Here is a 27,176-nt window from a genome sequence, read left to right on the forward strand (position 1 = left end):
AGTGTCATGAGCAGGAAAGACTTAAGCATGACTTGATTAGATCAACTAGCAACAATCATCACTGGAGAGTGAGTAATAAAGAAGTTAACTGATAGCAATGCTTCTCCCTACATGAGACCTAAAATAAATCGACACTGATATCCGAAAAGAAAATGAGAATTTGAGGTCCCCAATAAGAAAAAAATCTAACAAGAAATCAAAAAAGTAAAGATTTTTTCATTAACGTTTCCTGGAAAGATTGGAGCATGGTGGTGTTGAGCTCAGATGCTAGGGAAAAACATGAGGGTCTGAATTCCCACAGCACTGGGTAGCTTTGACACTAATATGTCAGTCAAATTCTCTGCATCTCAGTCTCCGATGCATAGACTGGGGACAACAACCGCACCCATCTCCTAGAACGGTCCTAAGAATTAAGTTATTTTATATATACAAGTTTTAATAAAATACATCAGATATTAAATATTACCCCAAAAGCACAAGGAAAAATGAAAACAGAGATAAATTGGAGTTCATTAAACTTTAAAACTTTGCTTCAAAAGACACCATCCAGAAAGTGAAAAAACAACACTCAGGAGAAAATTTTTTCAAATCATTTATCTGATAAGGAATTTGTGTATCAAAAAAAAATTCCACAGCTCAACAATAAAAAGGCAACTCAATTAAAAAATGAAAAAATAATCTGAAAAGATATTTTTCAAGGAAAATATACAAATGGCCAATAAGCACAATGAAACGGTGTTCAATAACATTAGCTCTAAAGGAAATCAAGTCAAAACAACTAGGAGAAACCGCTTCACATTCACTACAATAGGTTAAAATCAAAAAAAGATTAACAAGCACTAATGAGGACACAGAGGAAGCAGAGCCCGCAGCCATTGCTGGTGAGGATGTAACACAGTGTGACCACTTTGGAAAACATCCTGGCACGTCCTCAGAGAGTTGAACATTTGGCTTCTGAATGATCCAGCAATTCTGCTTCCTGGGCACACAAGTAAGAGAACTGAAAACAAATGTTAACATAAAAACTCCTACAGGAATATTCACCATTACTTTTCGCCATTAATTTTCAGAGCCAAAAAACAGAAACAACCCAAATGACTATCACGTGATGAATGGGTAAATAAAGGGGCCCAGCCATACAGTGAAATATTATTCAGCAATAGCAAAGCATAGAGTACTGACTCAGGCCACAACATGGACAAACATTGAAAAAGTTACTCAGTGTGAAAGAAGTCAGTCAAAATAGACGGTTCCACTTCCATGAAGTGACTCGATTTGCATGAAATGTTCAGCACAGGCAAATGCACAGAGACAGAAGAGTGGCTCCCTGGGGCTTGGGGAGGATGGGGAAGTTGATAATGTCTGCTTATGCGTACTGGGTTTCCTGTTGGGGGGAAGAAAATATTCTAAGATTGACTGGGATGCACATTTCTGGGCATAGAGTAAAATCCGCTGTACATTTTAATGGGTGATTTGTATTAAAACTGTTAAGAACAAAAGCACCTCGGATTAGTACCTTCCATAGTAAATGCAAATTGCTAACATTTATTACAGGAAGAAGAAACTGCCCTCAGCATGAAAGCAGGAGATCAGCAAATATTAGTTAACCGAAATTGGACAAGAGCATTTCACTTGAAACTGTTGCTGAGTGTACAAGAAATATTCAGACATGACAAGGAAAATCAGTTTGACATCACGAAGAAGCATTCTGCTTCAAATGCAAATCAAGGATTCGGCAAGCCCAGCTGCTACAAATGACCAGAGAAGAAACCTGGTTCTTAAAACAAGCACCAGAGCCAACAAGGAAATGGTGGTGAGGAAAGCAGGCGGCCTAAAATCTGGAACAGTGTGCTACAAATAATTTCTCCACTGAAAATTCAAAAATAAAATGAAAGTGATGTAATGCTGTGTTGAACTCACGTGAATGGGCTTCCTGCAGTGCTTGACAGTTCTGTAACCCCGAATGACTCAGGAGAATCAGCATGGCTCCTGGGAGTCCCCAAGTAACTGCCCATCAGCATGCTGACCACCATCACATCTGCCAGGGTTGAATTGCAGAGAAGAGAGCAACCTCTGAAAGGCACAGGGAATGTTGACAAGGGAATAAAAGGCTGCGGTCAATCCTGGGACAGAGGCCCTGTGAGCAGAGGCCAGAAGGCTGCAGGTGAACTGGAGTGGCCCTGGGGCAGGAAGGGACCACAGGGGAGCATATCTCAATTATCTCCTCTCTCTCCCTCGGGTAGGAGGGATAAAGCCTGCATCCTTCTCACCTGGAACTGTGGGTTCTGGCTGGCGGAAGTCTTACCGACACGGAATGAATTTCTCAAGACTGTGGAAAAAGGAAAGAAAGCGAGAGGGATTAGGGAGCCAAATCCACGAGTCTCTCAAATGCTCCCATATTTATTGTGTATAATCAAAGTAAAAAGTCAATAACAGTTGTGAGATAGTAGGCAGGAACTTGGGGAAAGAAGGGATGAGACAGAGATTGTAGACTCCACCATGAGTACTAAGGCTTAGTTTACCTTTAGGGAAGTCATGGGCTGAGGGGAACAAGATACATTTTTTAGACATGTTCATTACAAAGCAGACCACCAGACCAGCCTGGTCCCTGTTTTGGGGATAATAGACTATCTAACACCACGCAGGCCTGGCGTTTATAGCTGAGGGCCTGGGTCATTGCTCTGCAATAAGCAGTGTGCTATCTATAACCTCAAATATGCAAGCAAGGCATTGTCTCTGTTTTTTATGGCAAGGAGACAGGAGTGAGGATGCACAGGTGTTTGCTTTAAAGCAGTTAATAAGCACATTTTTTTTCTTAAAGTTGACAGGCGGCTGCGATGTGTTACAACTTGTTAACTCAATCATGGGCTCCCACATGGAACCATTATGGAGGACATCCTAGGATGAAAAATCCTGGCTCTGGATCTTTTCCTGCCAGCTTCGGCCACTCCAGCAGGGTCTAGACACATCCCTGAATAACGATCCCACAGAACCACCTAAACTCTTAACTCCTGGTGCTTGAAACTTAATTTTAGCTCTACACAACTTAATGTAGAAAAGTTTCAGAAATAAAAGATATTATATTCTTTTTATATCTCATCATAAGACTGATTTTTCTGATTGCTCTAAGCTGCTTCTACATGGTAAAGCACCTAATTCTGCAGGTGAATTCAGTACTTTCCTTTGGGCATAACTAGACAGTCTGGGCTGTCTGACTTCTATTAGTCAAATACCAATACACTTAATTGATTTCTTTGTTCATCAATTTCAGCCTGGAGGTGAGGGTCTATCACTATTTTCCTCAGCCCACCCTCTACTCTTTTCTCATCAGCATCTCAGGCCTCCTGAAAACAAAACAAAGCATTTGTTTCCCTTCATCTACACTTTCCACAAAGGCAACAGGAATCATCATGCCTAGAGAATGAATTCAACACAAATGTTAAAACAAAAATCTATAAACCTGAAGCAACTCCATCTCCGACTCATGATACACAATGACATGAGAGTAAGTGTGTCAGGTACAAAGCATGCGTGAGCCTGACCACCTCATTTCTATTCTTCAAAGGAAGGAAGGTTTTCGTATTTTTTATTATCATTCTTTGTCATTGTTTCTGATTAAGCCAAAAAATTTTTTATGAAATAATTAAGCACTGCAATAACAGATTTTCGCTGTATCAATTACAGAAGGAATTCAGAGGGGATAGGAAAATCCACCTCTGTAAAAAATGCAAAATTCCTTCCCCTGTTAAGAACACGAATACAAAATGCAACAGAATTCAAATTCTTGTGGAGAGGACAAAAGCCACAGAATCAAAGCAAAGTCATTATTATGACTCAATCCAAAATTCACTGGACAAACATGCTCAATGCATTCAAATAATTTTTAAGGCACACTGCAAACCATTCACTTAATTATCTACAGGCTAGAGGAAGAATTTCCCTCTATAACAGACAACATAAATCAATAGGTTGCCCCACCAAACAAGGAACAAACATCAGGTTTTTTGCAGTTCTGATAAATCAGCAAGTTTTAAAGATCAAAATCCAGAAATTTTAAACATTCATTCACACCAGAATGAATCAAGCACTTAAAAAAAATAAATAACCCAAAGAAACTAAACACATTGATCACGTACCTGGATCAATGAGAAATTCTTGTACAGCTGGAAAAAAAGAACAGTCTATAGACTTATACTTGAAAAATAAAACTACTTTTAAAGATAACTGCTAAAACACATTTCATCATTCATGTTGCCTTGAAAAATCTGAGGCACTTGTCTCTGATCAGAAAAGCAATTCTGAGTATTAGTATGTTACAATTCAGTGCCAGTTTGCTTTAGAAGAAAAAAGAAAAGCTACTGTTTCTCATCTTGCACAAAGTTTAAAGAACCTCCCTGCCTCTATCTCCTCCCATTTTCTAAGCTCATGCTCCCCAACCCTTCTGAAACAATTATGAGAACCTCTTATTCCCACCAATATGCCAAATCACAAAAGAGTATCAATTTATTTGTGTAAATATATACCTACACCTTGAACTGGAGGAGAAAGATTTCAGAAGGCTATATGGAACTTATTGCTACATTCCTGAAATCACACACATACACGTTCACAGAGACACAGACATATACAAACTGAATTACTGGGCACTTCACAAGCTAAGGACTTACAACTTCTAGAAGATAACTTTGTAGTTAGTTTAAAATACAAAACGGTCAGCTTTTGAAAGCCTTGAACATTGCAAAATCATCCAAATATCAATGAGATCCAATTAGCCTTCTCTGTAGAATGTAATTCCCCATGATGGCAAAGCAGACCCTAAGAAGTAGTGGATCCAAGACTCGTGTTTTTCACTAGCTATGATCGTTTTAAAACATGTAAACAGATTTAGAAAGGTATGTCCCTATGACATTTATTCTTATTGAGATGGCATATGTATTCAATTGTCTATGCAGAAAATAGGACCCATGATGGTGTTTAAGAAATATTTTGTGTATTGAAATATTTATTTTTAAGTGCAGACAAGGAGGGTGGGTATTACTCCATTGTAGAGCACCTGTTGTGCACGCACATGTTCCTGGCTTCAATCCCCAGTACCTTCATGAAAATAAATAAATACAAGTGCTTACTTAAAAATAAGAATAAATTTATATAAAAAATAAATGCAGACTAAAAAGCACTGCAATCTAGGAGCCACAATTATAATAAAAAACAAGTGTTTCTATCAAATATTGACTATACGCCAATCACAGAGACAACCACAAATCACACCTGACAACCATCACGTGTGATTCTCAGCAATCCTACTAAGTAGACACGGATGAGAAACCCGGCTCTGCGGATGAGGAGACGGAGCTCGGAGGAGCCGGGGACACTGACCGTCCTGCTCCCCGTGACACCGCGTCAGCCCAGGGCAAGCGCTGACAGAGCTGCACTGAGGGGACACCCAGCTGCATGGAACCATGGGGGATTGGGGAGTCCTAGAAAATACTCAAAAGTGTTCAATGAAAAACCATCTCAAATATATTACTCTGTGCCCCATCCTCTAAACACAGAACATGTCTGGGACCTTTTTGATGCCTCCGTGTCCTTTCTGCCATCATCAGTTACGTGCCCTCTCAGCGCGACCAGTCATGAACTGGACCCCATACGAAGTGCACTCAGATGGAAGAGCTTTAAAAGCTGTTTTATGAAGTTTGTAAGACTCTGTCTATTCCTCACACAGGCGGTCATCCAGCACTACTCACCGGTGCGGATGTACCACCTGAAATCACACCTTTCTGCTTTTTAAAATCCCTTCATGTAATACAGACTTTTAAACAGCAAAGAAGCAGCTCAACCACAGACAGTGGACAGCTTTTCACCAAATGGACTCGAACAGCACATCTGACAACCTGGAAGCCCTTGTCTTCTATTAAACCCACTTCCAGGTACTTCATCATTTTCGGATTGGTGGACTCGGCCTCTGAATGGCCTACTCAGAGAGATCCCATCCTCACATCCGGGGGTGGGAGAGGACCCTGCTGCTGGGAGAAATCAGTGAGGAAGGTGGACATCCTCCAGCCATTTCTGCACGGGTAGAAATGCCACATGCTCAGAAATTATACCGTCAGCACCCCTGGGCTCCCATGGACTGGTTTCACATTAAGCAAACTTATGACACACTGATGCAAGAAAACCAGAAATTTAATTTATTAATGTAACAGGAGATGTGAAACTACAAACCAGATTGAAATATCAGAGTTCAACCATGAGTACAGATTCTCCTCCACGGCCCAATCTCGGGCAGGCAGTCACATGGCAAGCGTGGACAGAAGCAGAGCAGGAAGGGTTTCTAGATTAACTCAATGGACTAAATTTCTGTTATAAGAACAGATCTACTGCCTGGAAAACAATTAATGCCAATCACGGGGCACACTCCATGGACAGTGGCTGAGACACGACTGTGAGCACCTGTATAACTCCACTTTCCCTGTCCTTTCTGGTCTAACTGATGCAGAGGTACAGAGATCCAGGGATGCAGATACCTGTAAACACCCAAAGCCCATCCCTGGGAGCCTGGAAACCAGATAGCCAGGATTTAAATCCCAGCTCTGCCACTTACTAGCTCTGTTACCTTGGCCAAATTACTTACCCTCTGTGTGCCTCAATTTCCACACTGTAAACCTGGGATAACAATCAAATCTTTCTTACTCACTTGTTGTGAAAATTGGAGGATTCATTTCTGTAAAACTCTCAGAAAAGAATGTAGCACATTTTTGGTGCCCAACAAATTTCAATTTAATAAGAAAGTGATTTACAAGTCTCCCATCTAATCATCTTCTGTGTTTCATGACTATTCTGAGTCCCAAAGGAAATCCTTATTTCCCCTCTTATAAACTCTTGAGGAGCACCCTTCTGTTTCAAGCCACCACCTGTTTAAACTGAGGGGGGATTCCCTCCTCCCCACTCCTCTGGTCCATGGGAGACTGCTTCTCCCTTCACACTCCTGACCACTGGCCCACGGCTAGCCCTCCTCACACTAACAGATTGAGGTGTGAGACCGGGGAGACAAGCAGGGCATATGAAAGCTTTCCTTCCCCTCCAGTGTTGGCCACCCTTAGGAAGCAGCCGGGATGCTCAGTTCCATGGCAAGACAGTCCTGTGCATTATGGGTCAGAATCTCTCAAGGGAATGCTCGCTGTGGACCAGAGTTACCTGGGACTGCGTAAGTCTCTAATTCTGGGACATAGTGTCATGACACTCACTCTCCCACAGCCCTGAATTTCATGGAGAACGTGGCTTCATCAGTAATAAAGGAGACATTTATCGCCTGCCTGTTCTTCTTTGTCATCTCTCAGTTGGCTGCTGGACACAACATGTGTATAAGTATTGGGTCCCCTTAAGCCCCAACATATATGAAGTAACAAAAATTCTGTGGCTTAACATTGGTTCAGGGCGACTGTGTAACTGTCCTGACTCTGCTGATGCTAAATTATGTGTATAGGAACTATGGAACCTCCTCAAATATCTTTCATCATAAAACCAGCTTTTCTTATTTTCCTGTTTCTCAGTAATTGCCAAAGACTATCAAATGATGGCTTCACACCAAATAGCAGTTAAGATTATGAGCCCTCTTGTCATACACACTGTGCTAAACACTTTACATAATTTCTAATTCTCACAATTCTACAAAGCAGAAATGAGTGTCCCCATCTCACAGACGAGGGAAAAACTCAGAACGAACTGACTCAGGATCACGTAGCTCAGTGGCAGCGCGTGCACACAAACCCAAGTCAAAACACCACACCCCTTTGTATATGTACCAAATCTCCTACCACCCATTGACACACAGCGGTGGGGATAATACTTAGGGAACTCAGTACACTTTTCAGCTTTAAGGTGCTCCAGAGGCCGCTTCTAGCTCTTTTATAAAATCCCGGCTCACTGGTTTCTAACACTGCAAGAAAAGTCCGATGTTGCAACTGTTTGCACAGGAAGTCTGAAATGTTCACAGCGAGATGATAGAATAAAACTAAGACATAAGCAGAATAATAGTTCCAGGTAGTCAGACATAATGGACATTGTGCTACCCTGAAGCATTAAGCAAAGGAATCAAAAAAAAAAAAAACGTTTAAGACTTCCTTTACAAACAGGAAAGTTAAGACTGTAAGAAGGTGCAACAGCGCCACCTATGGCTTAAAAGGCCTTCCTGGTTGCCTGGAAAGGTGCAACACAAAAATTGCCTGTGGATCAGAAACAAGAATCAGATAACTAAAAGCTTATGTAGTACATACTGCTCTCCTAGTCTTCATGTCTTGCACTGTAGCAAAAACCAACAGACCTGTACTAGGCCTATATTCATAAAAGTCATGTCTGTATTTTTCCAACAGGAGGTAATCTAAGTATCTTGCAAAATACTTCTCAAAGAGCCAGGAAATCATAGAAGTGTATTGAAATACAAAAACATTTATTTACATATTAAAACAGCATGAGCTTTTTTCTATTAAAAAAGCTGACATGTCAAATCAATGTTTTGATATTTTAAAACCTATTAAGAGTGCAGAAAAATAAATCAAAATTTTCTTTAATCACAAAAGAGAGAAGCTTATTCCCTGAAAATGATCAATGTGGATTTTTCTAAACTTAATGCTTCTGGTCAGAGTCCTACGAATTTAAATGTCTGAGTGTATAGTTACACGGCAGCATGAACACTGAGTTGTAACAATACACATTCTGTGTAAATAATCTTCAAGGTCGTCTGCTTAAGTCAATTTAACTAGTCCCTGTCTCAATAGAATGATACAGATTTCATTAAAACTTCATACTGCACGCACACACACACACAAAACCCTGAATCCTTGTTACTTTAAGCCATATTCATATATATCCATATTGAATATGCATCAGAAACAAGCCACCCTCTTTAGTATTCACAGTTGATCCTTCTAAACTATCTGTCATTGTGACAGCACATTTTTACTAAGCAGCTCTTGGATGCTTTGTATACAAGGCGTCTACCTCTCACAGTCAGACATGGTAAACGGCATCACTCAAATTTCACAAATGAGGAAATATACTTAAGCCATGGAAACAACGTACATATTTATCATCAGGAAAGAAAAGAGTAAAGATTTTACTTTCAATATGCACTGACAAACTTTTCCTCCATACTAAGACTACATACATAAAACAAATTCAGTCATTGTAAATTATTCTGTCAATAAACACCACTAGAGAAAAACAAGCAACATCATTAGCAATCATTGGACTTTCAAAGCCCACTCCTATTTTGCACTATAATCATTTTTAATGTTTTGTTTTTAGTGCTTACATAGCACTAATATAAAGAAAACATAAACTATTTAAGTCATTACCTGAGAATGCAACATTTGTGAAAATGTACAATTTTAATTTATGCCGCTCTGTCTCACATTCTCACTGGTGTCTCTCCTTTGAAGGCCTCATCAGGCTGAGATCGCCAAAATTGGTCATTTATGGACTCACAGGAGTTCGGGAAACCACTCAACGGGAGGCTGATCAGAGGAGAAATTGAGAATGCATCCTGTGCAGCCTGGGTTCCAGCACCGAGCTAGGCACCGCCAGCTGCGTTTGATTTGGGAAAAGCTGCCCACCTCTCAATCCCTCAGCTGCAAAAAGGAGACATTGATACCTACCGTCAAACACCTGCTTTGAAGTAAAACATGAGAAAAACAGTTTAGCCTTTGGTAGGTGTCCACTCACAGCAAGCTTGGTCATTATGATGATGAGGATTACTTTTAATAAGTTAAGCTAGACCAAAAATTAGAAATCACCATAAAGGAGAAACATTTTAACTCAATAAGCATTTCCTTTTGAATGGATTGATAAAAGTTCTAATGATTTTTTTAATAAACCAAATTTTGTCCATTAATTTTAGATTTACCGGTTTATGGACAAGTCTCCAAAAAAAGAATTAGAGGCCTCTAACCTCTGAATACTAAGAAAGTAAAGTTTAAAAAAATTATGGGGGAGAGTATACCTCAGTTGAGAGAGTATGTGCTCAGCACGCATGAGGCCCTCAGTTCAGTCCCCAGTAACTCCATTTAAAAACTTTTATTTAAAAAAAAGGAGAATTAAAAGAAAAAGATGGAGGACTACAGAATTTTTTTAGAGAATCCACTCAGATTTAAGATGGGGAAAAAATATCCATTTCTCACAGGAAATCTTGAGAACTATGTAAACCGGATCTGAGTTGTCTAGTCTTTAACATTATTCATGAATTCATATTACCAAGTCTTAAAACTACCTGATAACCCACAGTGGTGATAGTGATCATAAAACCTGACAATGCGGATCGAACTCCGGCTAGGACTGCTCTGTTCTGACATCTCTGCCCCTGAGGCCTCACCAGGCTGAGAGCACTAAATTTTGTCATTCATGAGCATCTCGTGTAAGTCTTCCATTTATGCTTCTCAGTCTCCTCTCACCAGCCCCTCTGAGGGAAGCACTGTTATCATCTTCCCCACATGCAGATAAGGTCACTGAGGTACAGAAACTAAACCTGCTCCAGATCACATCGGCATTAAAGGACGTCTGTATTTCTGCTGTTTTGCGATTGACAAAGGAATCTGAGATATCAATACAAGATAGACTGTTAAATAATCAAGTCTGTCAGCTCTTCACCTCAAAGAGCAGATACTATAAATTCCTGATGTAGGATGAGGCTGCCGCCACAAAATGACTCAGCTAGAAATTAATATCCAAGATGAAGCAGCGGATACACATAAATATTCATGACTGTCAACTCCTCTCACGGGTCTTGGCCCTTCACTGCCTGAATGGGGGTGAAATCCCCACCCGTGTCTGGGAGGGTAGCGCGGCTCTTCCAAGTCTCACCCAGGCTTCACAGGCTGTTTCCCCCTACAGACTGTCCTAAATGATTAAAAAGCTCACAAGATTTTTACACCAGCCAAAACTGAAAGACATTTCTGCATATGGAGCACTTTCTCAGGCTTAAACCATTTTTGCCTACACTCAGCAAGGGGGAAAAAAGAAACATGACTCTGCAAAGTCTCTTAGCCTTACCACTCACAGGAGTTGAATGGTCTCAGCACAAGATGACCCTTCACATTACAGGATGAGAACAAAATAAAGCCGCCCCAACAACAAGCACTCCCAGAGACAGCGCTCAGCAGTCTTCTGCACACTCACGGTTGTGCAGCCCTCACCACCATCTATTTCCAGAACACTTCATCACCCCAATAGAACACCCCTGTCACTAGCAGTCACTCCACAACCCCCCTCCACCCAGCCCCTTGCAACCATCATCTGCTCTCTGCCACTGCATGAGCCAATTCTGGGCATTTCTAAGATCACTGAAATCAACAATATGTGGCTGTTTGTGTCTGGTTCCTTTCAGTTAACGTGCTGTTATCAAGGCTTTCCCATGTTGAAGTGGTATCAGCATGTCTCTTTTTTTTTGAAAATGTTAAACTTTATTAGAAGGTGGTAAATACTATCAAAAATAGTAGAGTGGGGTATAAGGGATGGGGTTTCAAAGGGAAAAGGCCGGGTTGAGCAGTCAGGGTGGACTACCCAGAGCAGATGGCTTTTTTCATATTCCCCTTTATTTATTTTTTCTTTTTTATTCACTCTTATGTCTGAATAATATTCCACTAAATGGAGATACTACATTTTGTTCTTTCATTCAGCAGCTATATATGGATGAGGTCCAGAAGAATGAGTGTAAGTGGTGGCTAGCAGGGATGGCATTTAAGCAAAGGGCAAGATGTGCTTTCAAAAAAAAAAGTGAACAATCAGAGGCACAAGGAAATTCAGCGCGTTTCTGAGAAAGTGCATGGTTGCTTCAGTAGGACTGCCATGCAGGGCTGTGGGGGATAGTGACAGGAGACACAGTGAGGGAGTCACCTAAGAATATCCCCACTGCAAGCAGCTCAGCCAATTCTCCTCCCTCATCCTGTATTTTAGAGACATTTTTGCTAGCTTTTCTCTTATTTCAAGTAACAGTACTTTAGTTACACATCTGATCATCTGCATCAGACCACATTAGCTCCAAGCCACAGAAAATCATTCACTGACCGGAGCAGCTCCAAGACATAACATTGATGGACCAGGGAGTCCTGCAGCATCCCATCCTGCAGGCACAAACCACACATGTTCCCTGGTGATGTCCGGAAAGTAAAATGCATGGAAATATCTCACTGCTGCTGCACGACATCTGCCCACAAATTGCCCCCAAATCATGCTGGCACAGCACTACTCAACCCTCGCACTACCCCCCCAAAAAAAAAAAAAAGAGAGAGAGAGAGAAAAGAAAAGAAAAGAGAAGAAAAGAAAAGAAAAGAAAATATAAGAAAAGAAAAGAATAAAGCTAAGAAAGCAAATTTAGGCTCTTCCATTGAAAACCAGCAACCATCACTGCCAGTATCTGAGCTGGAATGATCCTGACTTCAAAAACCACTGTGCAGTTACTATTCAAATGTGACAGACATATATGTATTTCACTTAGATGATATTACAATAGGATTTTTCTTTTCAAAATTTCCAGTTGCAACAATAGCACAAGAAAGTTTATGTTTCATTTTTTAAAAAAAATCAATTATTTTCCACTTTGTTAATTTTGAATCTATTATTATTTTATAAAGGGAGCTATGCTGCAGATTATAAACCAAATATCTGGCTTCTGCAAACAAGACCTATATGACTTCACTATTTCAGAGCAAGCTTTAATGATGCTTTCAAATTGGGGGCGCTCACTAACAGCTCTTTAAATACTGTCAAAGATGTGCTATTATGTAATGCAAAGGGTCTACCTACACATCAACTCAGAAACCAAAGAAACTACACGAAAGCCTTAGTTTATCATTTTAAAATATTCCTATTATTTTGAATATTAAATTTCTTAAAGATAAGATATTTTTTGAGAAAGACATCAGTTGTATTAAATTTCCTCTCACCAAGAAAGCAATCTTTATCAAGAATTACTACCCCTATGAAAATCCAAAAGACAGGACGTTTCTAGCTAAGTTAACTTACAGATCTCAACACAAGCCTAAATCCTATCTGCTCTCACTTGAACGAGCCCAGCAAAGTCCTGGGCTACTCTGGAACTTAGCTCTTCTGTTCCATATGTTGGCAGAGCTAAGATCATCACACAAGGCAGGGAAGGAGAGAAGAGGTAAGTCCACCTGGCGGCCTCCATCTGTTTACTTCCAGCCACAAGGTGTCGCTAGAGCGACCCCGCTAACAAGCCCTCCACACAAGGAAACCCGGCATCCACTCTGCCCCTGCGGTCCCCAAGCAGTCCCGACGCCCCTCTCCCACTGGTGGCCTCCGAGCCTGTGAATGGTCTTCTAATGACCCTCCCAGTTGGTCACACCCTCCCCCTCTTCCCCGCTACACACACACACACACACACACACACACACAGCCAAGGCAGCCTTCCCAAAGCACAAATTTGATTACATCTCCCCCACTTCAAACCCATCAGAGGCTCCCTGGTAGAGTTCTAGCCCCACCCCCGACCCTGCTTGTCCATCCTCACCTCAGTACCAGGTCCCCAGTGACCTCAGGGGCCCCGTGACCTGCTGCTACTTCCCACTAGCCTCCAGGCTCATTTTAACTGTTTGTCAAGGAAGTCTTCCTTCCCTCCAACCTCCGCACTTTGGATTAGGTGCCCTGCTGTGTTAATAAAACATTTTAATCTAAGTCAACTTCTGACACTGCTAAGCTCTCAAGAAGCAAGTACATTTTGCTTACTACTGTAGGTCCACCCCGTCTTCCCTAGACACTCAGAATTGCGTGTGTTGTGAATAAAAGAATGAAGGGGTGGGACTCAAAAGGACAGGCAGAGCTGCTCTCCTAAGGGTCACTTCCTGCTGACACCCTTCACTGCCTCTTCTGTGTCAGTTCTAGTAAAAACCAAGCTCCTCCAAAGCCCTCCACCCCTAGGCCCTCTCCAGTGTCCTTCAAAGCAGGGTCACCCACCACCCTGGACCACACAGGGCAGTCTCCCCGAGTCCTCACCCCACAAGCCTCCAGGCCTCTACCCAGGCTGCTCCTGCCACCTGAGTCACCCTCTTGATTCCTTCCCCTGGCTGACTCTTACTCTGTCCTCAGAACTGAATGTAGAGCCAATTTCTTCCAGGAAGTCCTCCCTGATGATGTCCTTTAGCTCTTGGCTGGCTCCATCTACAGCAACACTGCTTGGCGACCAACTGGTATTTGTCCACCTGCTCCTATGAGACCATGACCTCTTGGAGGCCACGTGGGAAAAAGGAGTGAGGTGACAAGAGGGGTGGGAAGAGCAAACAGGAAAGTCGCAGCTCAAGTCCCAAATTCAAGGATTCTGTCTCAGATAAAAAGAATAAACTGTTTCATACGTGTGTCATTTGGCTATGATTTTTGTGGCTCATGGAAAACAAGAGCTTGGTGTTCAAGCCTGAAATCCAAGTTACATGCAAAGAAATGTATATATTCATATCCAAAGGAAACCAGAGCTGCTCAACAACACTTTGCAGTTAAAATCCAAAGGAACTTTGATAAAGGCAATCTCCCTCTCTCTCTTTATTTTTATTTATTTATTTTTTTTGGTATCATATAGTTTTAGAAGTATTTGTATAACTAAGTGATGGCTACAGCCTATGATTCTGCACTGGAGTGTTTGGGGCTAAGGAAGCCCAGATTACATGCACTGTGTAAATGCAATCACACCAACACAATGACAGGCGCCCTAGTGGCTGAGCTGAAGTTCCAAAGCAGAGAACCTTATGTTGGAAGACAGCTCTCAGTAGAAAGTAAGAAATGAAATGTTCTGTACTCAATCTCATTAGCTTTATGAGCCATTAACAGATAGTATGTCTTGTCTAATGAAACCCCAAAATATATTGTCATCTTCGATTTTCTCCATCTGACTGTTTTATGCTAAATTTGGATATCAAACCCTCACTCCATACGGAAAGCTCAGGCCTTAGCTGCAGCACAGTTACATCCCGTGGAAGAAAGCCGATCAAGGGAGAACAGGAGAGTTTCCCTTCAGAAGCTGCTAAGTGTGGTTTTGCACCTGTATGTCATTTACAACCACGCCATCGTCAAAGGAGTAAGACCTTACATCTGTGGGGCAAAAAGCACTGCGGTGGTTCCGAACCATGAAAGAACACTGAGCTTTGTGCAACAGTCCTGAGGCACTTAAAGCGTACTTTCTCTGAAAGGCTCCGAAACTGACTCACTTCACCATTTCAGGTACAACCGGAATTAGTAGAGAGAACATGCCCTTGAAGTCTGACAAGGCCCTGCTGGAATCCTGCTACAGCATTTACTAGCTGCTAAATGAACCAATTCCTTAAACCTCTGAGGAGGCTTCCCAATCTTCAAAACGGGGCTGCCACCGCCCACTTGGGAGGCATGGATGTGAATGCAACACGCAAGTAGGGCGGCCGACTGGTACGTGACACGGGGCCTGGCTAGTTTCCCTCCGCTGCCCTTCTCCCCCTTTAAACTTGCACTGTTCCCCCTGGTAAGGGTGAAGCCCCAGGAACAGACTGCCCGATTCTTCTGTATATCCCCGGATACATACCTTACCCTTAGGAGGTCAGAAAAACAACTGCCTCCTCCCCAGTCACTATCAATATTCTTAAGAGTCTGGGTTTTTTTAACTCTATGTTTCAGGGAGACTATTCAAGAATTGTTCAACCACCGTTCTCCAGGTTGGCTCCTCTCCCAACGCCCATCCCTTCTTACCTCAAATCTTCTGTCTGATTGCCTTTTGTTCGTGGGAAAGAGAGTCCGCTAGGGTGCGGACTCCCTAGGCCTCCCTCCCTTCATCACAGGAGAGTGTGACTACATTCTCCCAACTCCCCACTCCGACTCCAGCTTCTGAGGAGTTTCCCCTTCTGGACCCTGCAGCCTCTGGATCGTCCCAAGACGCGCACACGTGGCCAAAACCCTCTCTTCAGATTTCTTCCTGGGTGGGCCTGCCTACCCCCCAGAACCTTAAGGATAAATGCCATTGCTCTGAAAATCACAAACGCCGCTGTCTGACACACCAAAGCTGCATGGTCCGGGCTTTCCTCCAAACCAGACACAGCCCTGCCCCCCCTCAGACACAGTCTGCACCTCTTGAGATGAGCTGATCCACTTGCACGGCTGTGAACACCAGCTAAGAATGACGAATCCCAATGTGTATCTCTAGTCCAGCTCCTTCACCTGAGCCCCAGGCTCATAGACACGAGTGCCTCTTGGAAGTCCTAACTTGGATGACAAATGGCATCTTAAAAATGCCATATGTCAAAAAAAAAAGGCCTTATGTCCACCATTTACTCTAGACTTCGATTCCTGGCAGGTACCTCCCAGGCTCCCCATTTTAGTAACAGCCCCAGCACCCACCTAGGTGTTTGAGGTCACATTCAATTTCCACTGTTCCCTCCACCTGGCCCTGCCCTGGAATCAGTCTTGTTATTTCTGTCGCTAAGCCAGTCTCAATTCTGGTACTGCAGGGAGCACGATGGAAACCCACAAGCTCACAGCAAGGTGCACTGAGTCACAGTCCTCCGAAGGGAGTTCCCTGGAGGGGGAGGCATCTCCTGCTGCCAGTCACCTCAGAAGGCACTGGATTCTCACAAAGAAGGACCAGAAAAAGGACTCAAGGATCTCCCGTGATCTGAGGTTTGAAGGGCCCGAGGTCTGGGGGAGCTCCTAGTTAGCTGACACTCCTGTCAGTGAGCAGATGAGGATGGTAGGAACCCAGGCAAGTCTGTTCTCGCTCCGACCCCTTTTCTCTCGGGAGCCACGGGAAAGGCCAGTTTCCAGGGCACAGACCGGCCATCACAGATCCCAGCCTGCATTTGCCAACCCAGACAGCCTAGACTCCTACTTGCGACTCTTACTTCTGTTCTGTTCCCCCCCAGAATGTGATGGACTCTTTCAGAAAGTCTGGACTGTCTCAAGCGAGACCAAGTCAGTGAAGGATGAAGTGTCCACATTTGGACCAGAGCATGAAAGGAGAAACAAGGCCTCATGTCCAGCATGACGGTGGTGGCCAAGCCCTTTCCCTGGGTGAGATGAACCAGGGTCGGGGTGAGAATGCAAGGTCCCTTCACGGCTGACAGGGGTGTTGGAGACTCACTACCGCAAAATAACCACACGGCCGTCAGTGGTGGACATCAGCTGCAACAGACACAGAGTCAGCTATTTACTGCCAAAAAGGGGTAAAAGTAAAGGCCGGTGCAGGGAGGCCTGCACGGCTGCTGAGGCAAACCACAGACCTGGCTCTGAATGCCCACTGGCTGAAGCAGAGAGGAAGCTACGGTCCCCTTTAGCAGTCCCTGTGTCCACCAGATCCAAGTGAACCAGTTACTTAGGACAAGGCAATGTTTTCCTGATACTTAGAAAAACCAGCCTCATAAAGGGAACAAAAGAGTGGCATGGTTTTAGGCCCGCTCCTGCCCCTCTATGAATGCAAAGTAAAGTAAATGGCACTGGGAAGGTGAATGCAAAAAAAAAAACCAAAAAACAAAAAACCGGTGACTGCTTCCTCCAACAGCGTCCCCTGCAGCTGCTCACCCCCGAGCCGGCCACTTCCTCACCAGTGACCGCCGGCCAGGAAGCGCCGTCACGCACGTCACACAGCGACAGCCAGGAACCTCGTGCCGAGCACGTTTGTGTAAAAGCCAGAATCAAGCAAGGTGCTGCAGAATTTGACTTTCCAAGTTTAAATACTCCATGAAAAAAATCCCTCAGCAGCCGCCTAAATCAATTCGCATCTCACTTCTTCAAAACAAATAAACAAAATTAGTAAGAGAGCATTTGTTACCAAATATAAGGACGAACTAACAGGTTCCTCAAAGCAAGGACTTTAACATATATCAAACTCCAGTGGGTGATGTGCTAACATAGCAAAAATTCCAAAAAAGTAGAAAATAAGATGACTAGGATAATATACGAATCATGGCAACTGTTAAGTTTTTGCTTTTTATAGCGATGGAGACGGCACAGAGGGCGATCTGGCTATTCCAATGCAGGGTGTGCACAGCCCACATTTTCAGACCCAACAACATGCTCAAGGGGTGGTATAAGGGAAAAAGGAAAATAGAAAAAGGAATAGAGGAACAGCCAAAATTAGAAACACACGAGAACAAAAATGACTTTGACAGCATTTACAAGAAATTACGTCAGTGTGATGAGGACAGGGACGCAGGGACGGTGAGACCCACCCTCACCTCCTGATCCAGGGAAGGCAGGGGCCTGAGGGGAGCGATGCTGCCGGGGGACCCCAACGTGGTCAGCGCCCCAAACCAAAACTTCACCTAGATGCGTGTAGACAGCTTTTGAGCTACAAAATGTGGTCGCATTTCAAGCTGGACAACTTTACTCACTCCCACCAAGAGGAACAGGGGAGAATTAGGTTCTGCTCCTGAACCAAAGCATTGTTTAAAAAATTAATGACTGTGTAATAGTAAAAGCAACAATGGAGTAAAAGTCACTGGCGGAGAACGTGCTTGACCCGAGCTCATTGGCCACGTTATCTCACTGACGTTCAGATGCTGGCTGAGCCCTTATGGTACCAGAACAGACAGACCCACCAGGAGGGAGGTTTAATGCGCTGCTGTATTTTGATGCCGGCAGCCATGCCTGGTACACGAGGTTCTGGGTAAACAATGGTGACAGTGTCAACCACTATGGGCTAAGCACACATCCAGCTACTCCGCCAAATCCCAAGGGCAGACTTCAAAAGGCAAAAACAAGCTGGCATTCTCTGTTGGCTCTGCAGAATCAGAGCCAAGCAGTTGCTGAGCAAAAATGTCACCAGTGCCTCCTATGACAAAATAGGAGGCACTGGCGTGGGGCTGGGGCAGGGCTCCAGGCTTCCACTGATCACCCACCAGTCTGTCCAGGGGGTGAAGGAGGTCCCTGCTTTCATTGCACCGATGCACCTACCTTGAATGACGCCTTAGGACTCAACAGGAGGTGACAGGTGAGGTGAACGGAGCCAGCCTTGGTGTAGCACGGTTCTGGCAGCTATGCCCTCAGCAGTGCCCAGTTTCCTAAACCTGACACCTCATCTCCAAGGAGCAGAAGTGTAGTGTGGGCATGTAGATCACAGGGCCCTGTGAGGACAAGTACAGATCATGGCCACGATATGCCTCTCCCCTTCCTTAAGCCATAGAGGAATGTCCGGGGAGGAAGTGAAAATTATTCCAGAGCCTGCCAGGCACCACACGCAGGTGGGACACGGATCCCCTGTGTCTGTCATTCACAGGACTGGTGTGGATTTTCTTTTTATCAATTCTCTGGCATCTTCTCCTCCATCTTACCAACAACAAGAAAGTAGAATCTGACCTTAGAATCACAGAGAATCACAGAGCCCCTCCTGCACAGCGGGCCCGGCAGCACGTGCCATGTCCTCCGACCGTCACCTGTGGGACCGCCATGAGCGCTCTCCAGACTCAAGGCCCGAGGCCGTAGGCCGGGGGGACACAGCCCACCTCACTCTCCCCAGTAAAGGGGGACCACCTCTCGGCAAAGACGTCTCATCCTCTTCTGCCCGAGGGACAGCTTGAAAGATACACAGGGAAACATAGTAGAGGGTGAGGGGTTAGGCAGCCCAGAAGTGATCGTCTGCACTTCCAAGGCAGAGTGGGGCCTTTGACCTAATCACAGGGACAAAATGAGGACGAATTTTTCCCTGCTGTGTCCCATACACCGTGACACGCCTTTCCCTGCGTAAGGAGCTAATTCGGAAGCCCCTGGCAGTGTTTCTGATGTCCTAACTTGGCATGGTGGCTGTCAGGCAGGGGAGAGGGCCTGAGCCGTGCTGGTGCTGGGCCTGGGAGGCAGGAGACATCGGCTCCACCCTGAGCTCAACCAGCACCTCGTTCTGCGTCTCGGGATTCAGAGTCTCATTTATAAGCAAAGGGATGAAACTGTCCCAGGACAGGCTGTCCAACAGGAATGAAATGAGAGTCATGTAAATAACGTTTCCCAGTTGCCACGTTTAAAATGTAACAAAAAAAAACCAAGTAACTGATTTTAAGAACAGACCTTACTTATTCTACTGTATGTAAAATACTATCATTTTGACGTGTAATCAATATAGAAAGTAACAAGATAGTTTATATTCTTTTTACTAGACAAGTTTCAGCGTCTGATGTGCATTTGACTTACAGCACATCTCAGCTCAGACCGGCCTCCTCCCCAGCACTACTAACATCAGTAGCTGTGGCTACTCTATTGGACAGCAACTCCAGGGGTCCCCCCAAGTGTCCTGGCTGAAAAGGGGGAGTAAGTGTCCACACTAACCCTAAAAGGATCTCTCTGAAACAAAGGCGGATTTAGTTTTAAACGTCTGAAAACCGGCGGGCTACACCTCCTTCCCGCCTTGGCTACAAGAAAGCCCTCCTCCTTGATGATCCCATTCTGGATGTAGGGAAGCAATCTGTCACACAGCCAGGGTGGCCCGGCCTTCAGGTTGACTTGCCTGCTGTCTGTGTCCAGTCCCACGAAGTCCTCCTTCTCAAATAGGATGTAGAGGAGGGGGGTCTTCTCCCCAGAATTTTCGGGGTCCCCATCCAGCCACTTGGACTTGGGCAAGATGAAGAGTGACTCAGTGAAGTCGTCGATCCTCTTCTCCACCACCCGCAGTCCTCGTAGATTGAAGGCCACGTCGGTGTGCGGCTGCTCGGCCACCTCCCCATACAGCACAAAGACAAAGAGCTGAGAGTCGTAGAGCGTGGTGCCATACAGCTCCTCTGTGCATGGAGCTTCTAGAAGGTCTTGGCCAAGAGGCAGTCAGTAATGGTGACAAGGCCCATGACATTGCGGTGGGTCTGGAAGTCACTCCATCCATTCTCGGGTGCATAGAGATACCTATAGTAGATACAGAGTGCCCACTGGGAGCCGCACGGTCTGATCTGGCTCACCAAGGAGATTCCATTATAGATGCAAAAGAAATTCTCTAAGATGATCCCCACGGGTTGGACCACAATCGGGAGAGTCTGGTGTTCCTCAGCGCACTGCACGTAGTCAGGGGCGTTCATGTTGCAGGCCCTGCCGAGAAGGGAGGGTAAATCGATGTACACACTGTGCTGTGGGCTGCGGGCCTCACTGGGATAAGGCGACCTGGTGTGCACCAGCCAGAAGGCAAGGGAAGTCCAAGCAAATCGGGGATAATTTTGTCCTCAGCGTCTGCACATGGCTACTGAAGCTCAGATCACATTACCCAGCTTTTGGTCTAGGCTTCCATCCCCTGCAGAAAAGGATCATTTCTTGTTTTCTGTTTCCAAGCACCTAGGCAGGCCCTGATGCAAAGTCGGTGCTCAAAACTGCTGAATAAATGAATGAATAAAGGAACTGCTTCCCCACCCCTCAGCAGGATATAATGAAAAGAACCATAGTAGGATCAAAATATCTGGATTTCAACGCCAATTTATTTGAACTCCTAAGGTGCAGAATAATGGGTAAGAAAACTTGCTTTGGGGAGGAGGGTACAGTTCAGTGGTAGAGCACGTGCTTAGCATGTTCAAGGACCTAGGCTCAATCCTCAGTACCTCATTTTAGAAAAATGAAACAAATAAATAAACTTAATTAACCCCCTCAAAAAATATTTTCTCCATTCAAAATTCAAAAAAAACCACCTTGCAATTGACACAACATTGTAAACTTGACTATACTTCAATTAAAAAAAAACTTCTTGCCTTACAAGAATATATCTGGATTATGGAAGTTTGCAAATGTAAAATGCCTAGGGTACCATTTGCATAAGAAGAAGGAACTGTACAAATGTACTATCCCTCATTTATGAGCTATTTTTCCTTTGGGGAGATTATAACCTCTCAGAGATATTTTTCTCATATTAAAAAAAAAAAAAAGAAAACATTACCTGATTCTCCATACTGCTGAAGAATCAGATAACCCTATGAAAGCATCTGACCCACAGAGTTTATTCAATAAATGTTTGTTGAATGAATGAATAAACAAGCAAAGTGAATGCTGCTCCCTGCCACAGACCATCATAATGGTACTGCTTGGAAATGCCATGCCCACGTTCCACCCAAATCTTCACTAACCACGTGGGTGACCTGGGCAGACCTGTGTGCTTCTCTCAACACCAGTTTATTCATAAATAGAAATGAGGGCAATAACACAAACCTAAAAGGGTTAGTGAGTCACGAATGAATAGTACCCCAACTTTGCAAGATGGAACTATTAAAGAAAATTGGGCAAAGAGTCCATAGGCCCTCTCCATATTATCTCTTACAACTACATGGGAATCTACATTACATCTAAAAATAAAAAGTCTATTATTTTAAAGAGGCTATTGAGTTTAAATCAGCTCACCGTCTCAAATAAGGAACACACAGTACAAATAAGAGAATGCGCAGCCCATGAGATGCACTCAGTAAATATTCCCACTGAACCCACTGGTCCCTCCAAATTCAGAGCATGAGGATGTGTCCTCGTGGCCAGAGGCCACTGCACCTGAAGCTAAAAAAGCTAATGGTCCCCACTTTCAAAAGCCCCTGCCACCAACCTAGGTCTAATTTTGTATTTGTAATTTTTTTTCTTTTTATTAAATAGAAATCCCCAATTGCATAGCCTTCAGGTCACCAAAACCTGACCACAGAGATCATGATGGCAACCCTCCTTGGTGAAACAATAAAATGAAGAGCCATTTCCACAAGACCTCTGTGTAAATCTACTAGGGAACTTCATCCTGGACTGAGAGGAAGAGGACTGGGGAGGAGGGGGCAATCTGAGGCACACAGACCCATGGGCCACCTGTCCCACGATGGACATTACACTCAACCCTCACCCTCCAGGAACTTCAAAATACACACAGACAGAGTGATGTGGACAATATATATGTATTTTTAAAGAAATTCCGACTCTCTAGCAGGTCTTGTATCTACCGAGACACAAATGGCTTATGTGTATAATGTTTCACAAAAGCCTTAAAACATTACCACCCCAACTTGACACATTAAGGAACTAGGGATAGAGGTTTATCACATTGTGCAAGATTAGAGAGAAGCCACATCAGACACTGTATTTAAACCCAAGCCTTTGCTCCAGTGCTCACACAAGAAAGTGTGACATACTGCCCCTTTCCTGCCCTCTCCCTGCAATAAATCTCTGAAGAGTCTTTTCTGTGCCACGTGCAATCACAATCACGTCAATTTACCACAAAGAGCTATGTGACTCTTTGGAGGACGTGTCAAAATCTAAAGGGTTGTGATGGGAGGAGAGATTTGAATTTTCTGTTTCTCAAAGGAAGCATGGCTTTAAAAGAAACTGAAAAGCACTTATCTAGTCTAAGCCTTCATTGTGCAGAGAAGGAAATGGAGGCTCAGAAGAGATGAGGAAAGGGACTTGTTAACAAATATTGCCTCAGTGCAACACCAAGCCAGCCCTGGGCCCTTCTGGGGGAGTACCTGGAAGGCCCAGGAAAATGATTGTTAGAAAAAGGAAAGAGAAGAAGCATACAAGGCCCTGTCTCTACACCACCATACCATGAAGTTCCACCAAATTATCCAGTATTGGGTGCAGCCAAAATTTAGGTGGGCTAAAGAGGTTATAGAAACCTGGAAGTCTCAACCATTGTGGAAATTCCAACATTTACTGTTTTTTTCCAAGTTCAAGCATCAGTTCAGTGGGCGCTCCATATGAGGGACTACATGAGGCCTGGAGTTCTCCCAAATACAGATCTCTATTATCATGTGTGCAAACCACACACAGGCCCACCAGAAGAAAAACGCCCACACATAAGATGGAACTACTGAAACAGAAAAGAGCCAACCAGCATATATTGCTAGCAAAAACGGTGCTGCTAGAAATAGACTCATGGACATAGAAAGCAAACTGTTGTTAGCAGGCAGGAAAGGGAGGATTAACAGATACACATTAATAAATATAAAATAAATGACAAGGACCTACTATATAGCACAGGGTACTATTTTCAATTCCTTGTAATGAGTTGTACTAAAAACAATCTGAAAAACATTTATATACATATGCATAAGCTTATAACTGAATCTCTGCTGTACATCTGAAGCTAACATGGTAAATTTACAACACTTCAATAAAAAATAATTTTATATAATAAGTAAAAATAAAAGCAACGCCATAAAAAAAAAGTAAAAGAACACGGTAATCCCCTTAGCTGTAGGTGGTGGAGAACTCTTCAAGCACCAAGTCCACTCGAATACTCCAGCAATGGCGGTCACTCATTCTAACCATCAGAGAATCACTTGGCTTCTACGAGGTTACTTTTCTCTTCAGTGAAAGGCTACAGTTGCATCTAATGATGTATTGAATCTCATCATTCACAAACCCAAGGATTAATGAGGATTTCCCATAGGCCTGGCTCTGGACAGATGAAAAGATAGGGTCCCAGATATATTCATGTGTAGAAGTTTATGCCATAAAGACATTAATTCTTCCTGCTTTGATAGACAGATTCATTGCAATTCTGATTAGAATTCCTCCCAGATATTTCATGGAATGTAACAAGTTAATTTATGGTCAGGAACAGCCAAGAAACTTCTTTAGAACCACCACTGGGAAGGGGTGGATAGGTCATGCATTTCAACTGGTCTTTCTGATGTGATGAAAACGTTCTGGAATAATAATGGTTGCACAAATGTGAATATGCTAAAAGCTGCTGAATTGTAACATTCAAGTGGGTGGACTTCATGGTGTGTGAACAATATCACAATAAAGCTGTTATATGAAAAAATCCTTCTTGCCAATTATTTTTCCCTCTATACTACTAGTCTGTCCCACAATTTAAGTAAAACAAACAAACAAAAAAAAACAAAACAAACCAGATTTTGCCAGGAGCTCTTTAGGAGTGCAATGTCCCTGGGTCTCCAACGCCTCAGGTTGTGCTGTTCCTGTTAACACACAATAGCTGGGCTGGACTAGTTAGGGACTATAAGTATCTTTTTAAGATCGACGGTCTCACGTTTCACCCTGGGAGAGTGAATGATGGAGGATGAGACAGCCTCATGCCTTCAGCTCATTTTTAACTGAACCAAGACCTGCTTTCACCACTGTAATCCCTCTCAGTATAAAAACATGTGACATCAACAAGCACCGCCATCATAACACCTGAAAGTGTTCAAGGTACTTACCTGGGGCAGAAATCCTGATCAAGGAGACAGAAGCTCCCTCAGCACTGCCGCTCCCTTTTCCCGACTCCACCAGGAGAAGCTGGGAGTTACAGCCGCGGGCTCTCAGCCTGGGGAGCAGCGCCCACGCCGCTAATCTGGACCTCAGGGATCGGGAAAGGGAGAGGAAGGCAGCCCCGGGGTCGCGGGGCAGGGAGAGCGGGGTGGGGGACGCGGGCTGCAGCCCCGCTAGGAGGCCAGCCCCAGCCCCAGCCCAAGCCGCCCGCCCCGTCCGGGTGTGCAGACCCCGCCCGCCCGGGACACAGCCCGCCCAGTGGTGGGGACGGGTCGGCGGCCAAGGAGAGGAAGACCGGGAGGGGAGGACTCGCCGGCGGGAGAGGGGAAGCGGACGCCAGCCGCGGACTGAGGGGAGCCCGGCTGGGTCAAGAGGCGGCAGGGGCACACCTGGCCCTGGGCAGCTGTGGCCGGTGCGCCGGGGCAGGTGGCGCGGGCAGAGGGGTCTGGCCCGAGCAATCCAGCTGAACACACGCTGACTGGCGCCCTGGGGGGCTGTGACACGCCGACCGCCCTCCCGCAGCCGCCTCACCCCTTTCCCGATATCCCCTCACCTTGCACTTCCACAGCCAGAGGCCCCGGCCCCAGGCAGTAGCCAAAGGCCTACAGGGCGACAGAGCTGAGAAGCCATTGGGGCCGATCCCCGGCTCGGAGCTGGAGCTTCCAACCCGCGGTCCAGCTGGCAGCAACTGCGCATGCGCAGGAGGGCCAGCGATCCGCTCTGGGTCCTGAGAGAGAAGGGGAGCCGAGGGAGGGAGAATAGGGGAGGAGGAGGGGAGGCGGGGAAAAGTGGAGGGAGACACATGGACAGGAGGAGCAGAGGGAAGGCAGTTATCTGGAATTGGGAGGGGAGTAACAGAGATGGGGAGAAAGCGTTTTACCTCTTGTGGCACCCCGAAGGAGGCAGCAGTCCTGCCTATACACCCTTCTCTTACCCGTCATTGCCCACAGCTCATATTTTACGTCCCTGGCCCAGCCCTCCAGCTAAGGTCTCTGCAGAAACCCTACGGGTATCATACCCGTTGCCCCCACAAGGAGCTAGGTTTACTGTTGCTCAGGGAACCAAGCACCCGCAGGTGTTGTTTCTCAGAACTACCTTGGGAAGAGTACATATTCCCCTTTTACACGCTGGGAAACAGGCAGGCACGATCTCTGCCTTAGCTCCACTGTCCCAAATGTTGGGCTGGCAGGGAGCGGGAGGTAAAATGTCAGAGCCCCAGAAGGAGCAGACTGCCTGAGTGTTGGTGTAGAGTCCCCATCCCTCCTGGGTAAACCACACCCCAACCTCGGGGAATAATCAAGGGCTCACCGTAGGCCCCTGTGTGTGGGAGAGCTGCCCTCAGTCCCAGTGTCCAACTTGCTAGGTAGGTAGAAGTGTTATTGAGTCCAAATTCATTCTCCTCAGTGCAGGACAGGCCAGTAAGTTGGGAGACCAAGTGTTGGGGCATGGAATAGCAAGTTTCTGTAGACCTAGATGGCAAACTAATGTCCTGGAAAACCATCTCCCCAAGTCAGAATTCAGGCTGCTTTCCTATGTGCTTGGTTTTTGCAAACTTCTTGGTGTAGGAATTCCTTCTTGTTAGAATCCTTTGTTCTTGCAGCTATCTCCCTGGGTCAGATCCCTGTAAACCTCCAACAAAACAAACGTTATTTTCTATTCTGCAACGTGTTATCTTTATATGATTGGAAAAGTGTTAAATACCCTTAAAGGTCAGAGCCTTCAGAATAGGCTCTCCTGTATATTTTAGGCTCTAGGCAACATTGTTTTACAAGCAAGAAGAAGCCTAGGAGACAGAGCACAGGGTTAAAGTCAAAGGAACAGATCTAATATGGAGTCAGATTTCTTCTTTTCTATTACTGTGGCAGAAGCCACTTGAGGATTTAAATCCCTTAAAGTTAAAAATAAGTAAAACTTTAAAGGAATTTACATACATTGGTGGGAACTTGCATAGCATATCTGGAAAAGCACACAAAGGATTGTAAACATTGGCATCTCCAGGGAGGCGTGTAAGAACAGAG

The 27,176-nt window shown here is 44.6% G+C and overlaps 1 protein-coding gene and 1 long non-coding RNA gene across 2 annotated transcripts in view; one reads left to right on the top strand and one right to left on the bottom strand.

Moving 5' to 3' along the window:
* The window catches only part of LOC140693421 (uncharacterized), an 823,905-nt gene that overhangs the window by 707,222 nt on the left and 89,507 nt on the right, over positions 1 to 27,176 (top strand). The window lies entirely within an intron of this gene.
* LOC140693405 (uncharacterized) lies at positions 1,190 to 26,868 on the bottom strand. Its single transcript, XM_072957284.1, has 7 exons — positions 26,467 to 26,868; positions 25,712 to 25,992; positions 25,107 to 25,185; positions 4,137 to 4,163; positions 2,271 to 2,329; positions 1,921 to 2,073; positions 1,190 to 1,384 (listed from the first exon to the last, which is right to left on the bottom strand). The coding sequence occupies exons 1-6, from the start codon at positions 26,657 to 26,659 to the stop codon at positions 1,978 to 1,980; spliced, it is 735 nt and encodes a 244-aa protein (XP_072813385.1). The 5' UTR covers positions 26,660 to 26,868; the 3' UTR covers positions 1,190 to 1,384; positions 1,921 to 1,977.

Source organism: Vicugna pacos, unplaced genomic scaffold (assembly GCF_048564905.1).
Source record: "Vicugna pacos unplaced genomic scaffold, VicPac4 scaffold_19, whole genome shotgun sequence".
In the NCBI taxonomy this organism is placed as follows: domain Eukaryota; kingdom Metazoa; phylum Chordata; class Mammalia; order Artiodactyla; family Camelidae; genus Vicugna; species Vicugna pacos.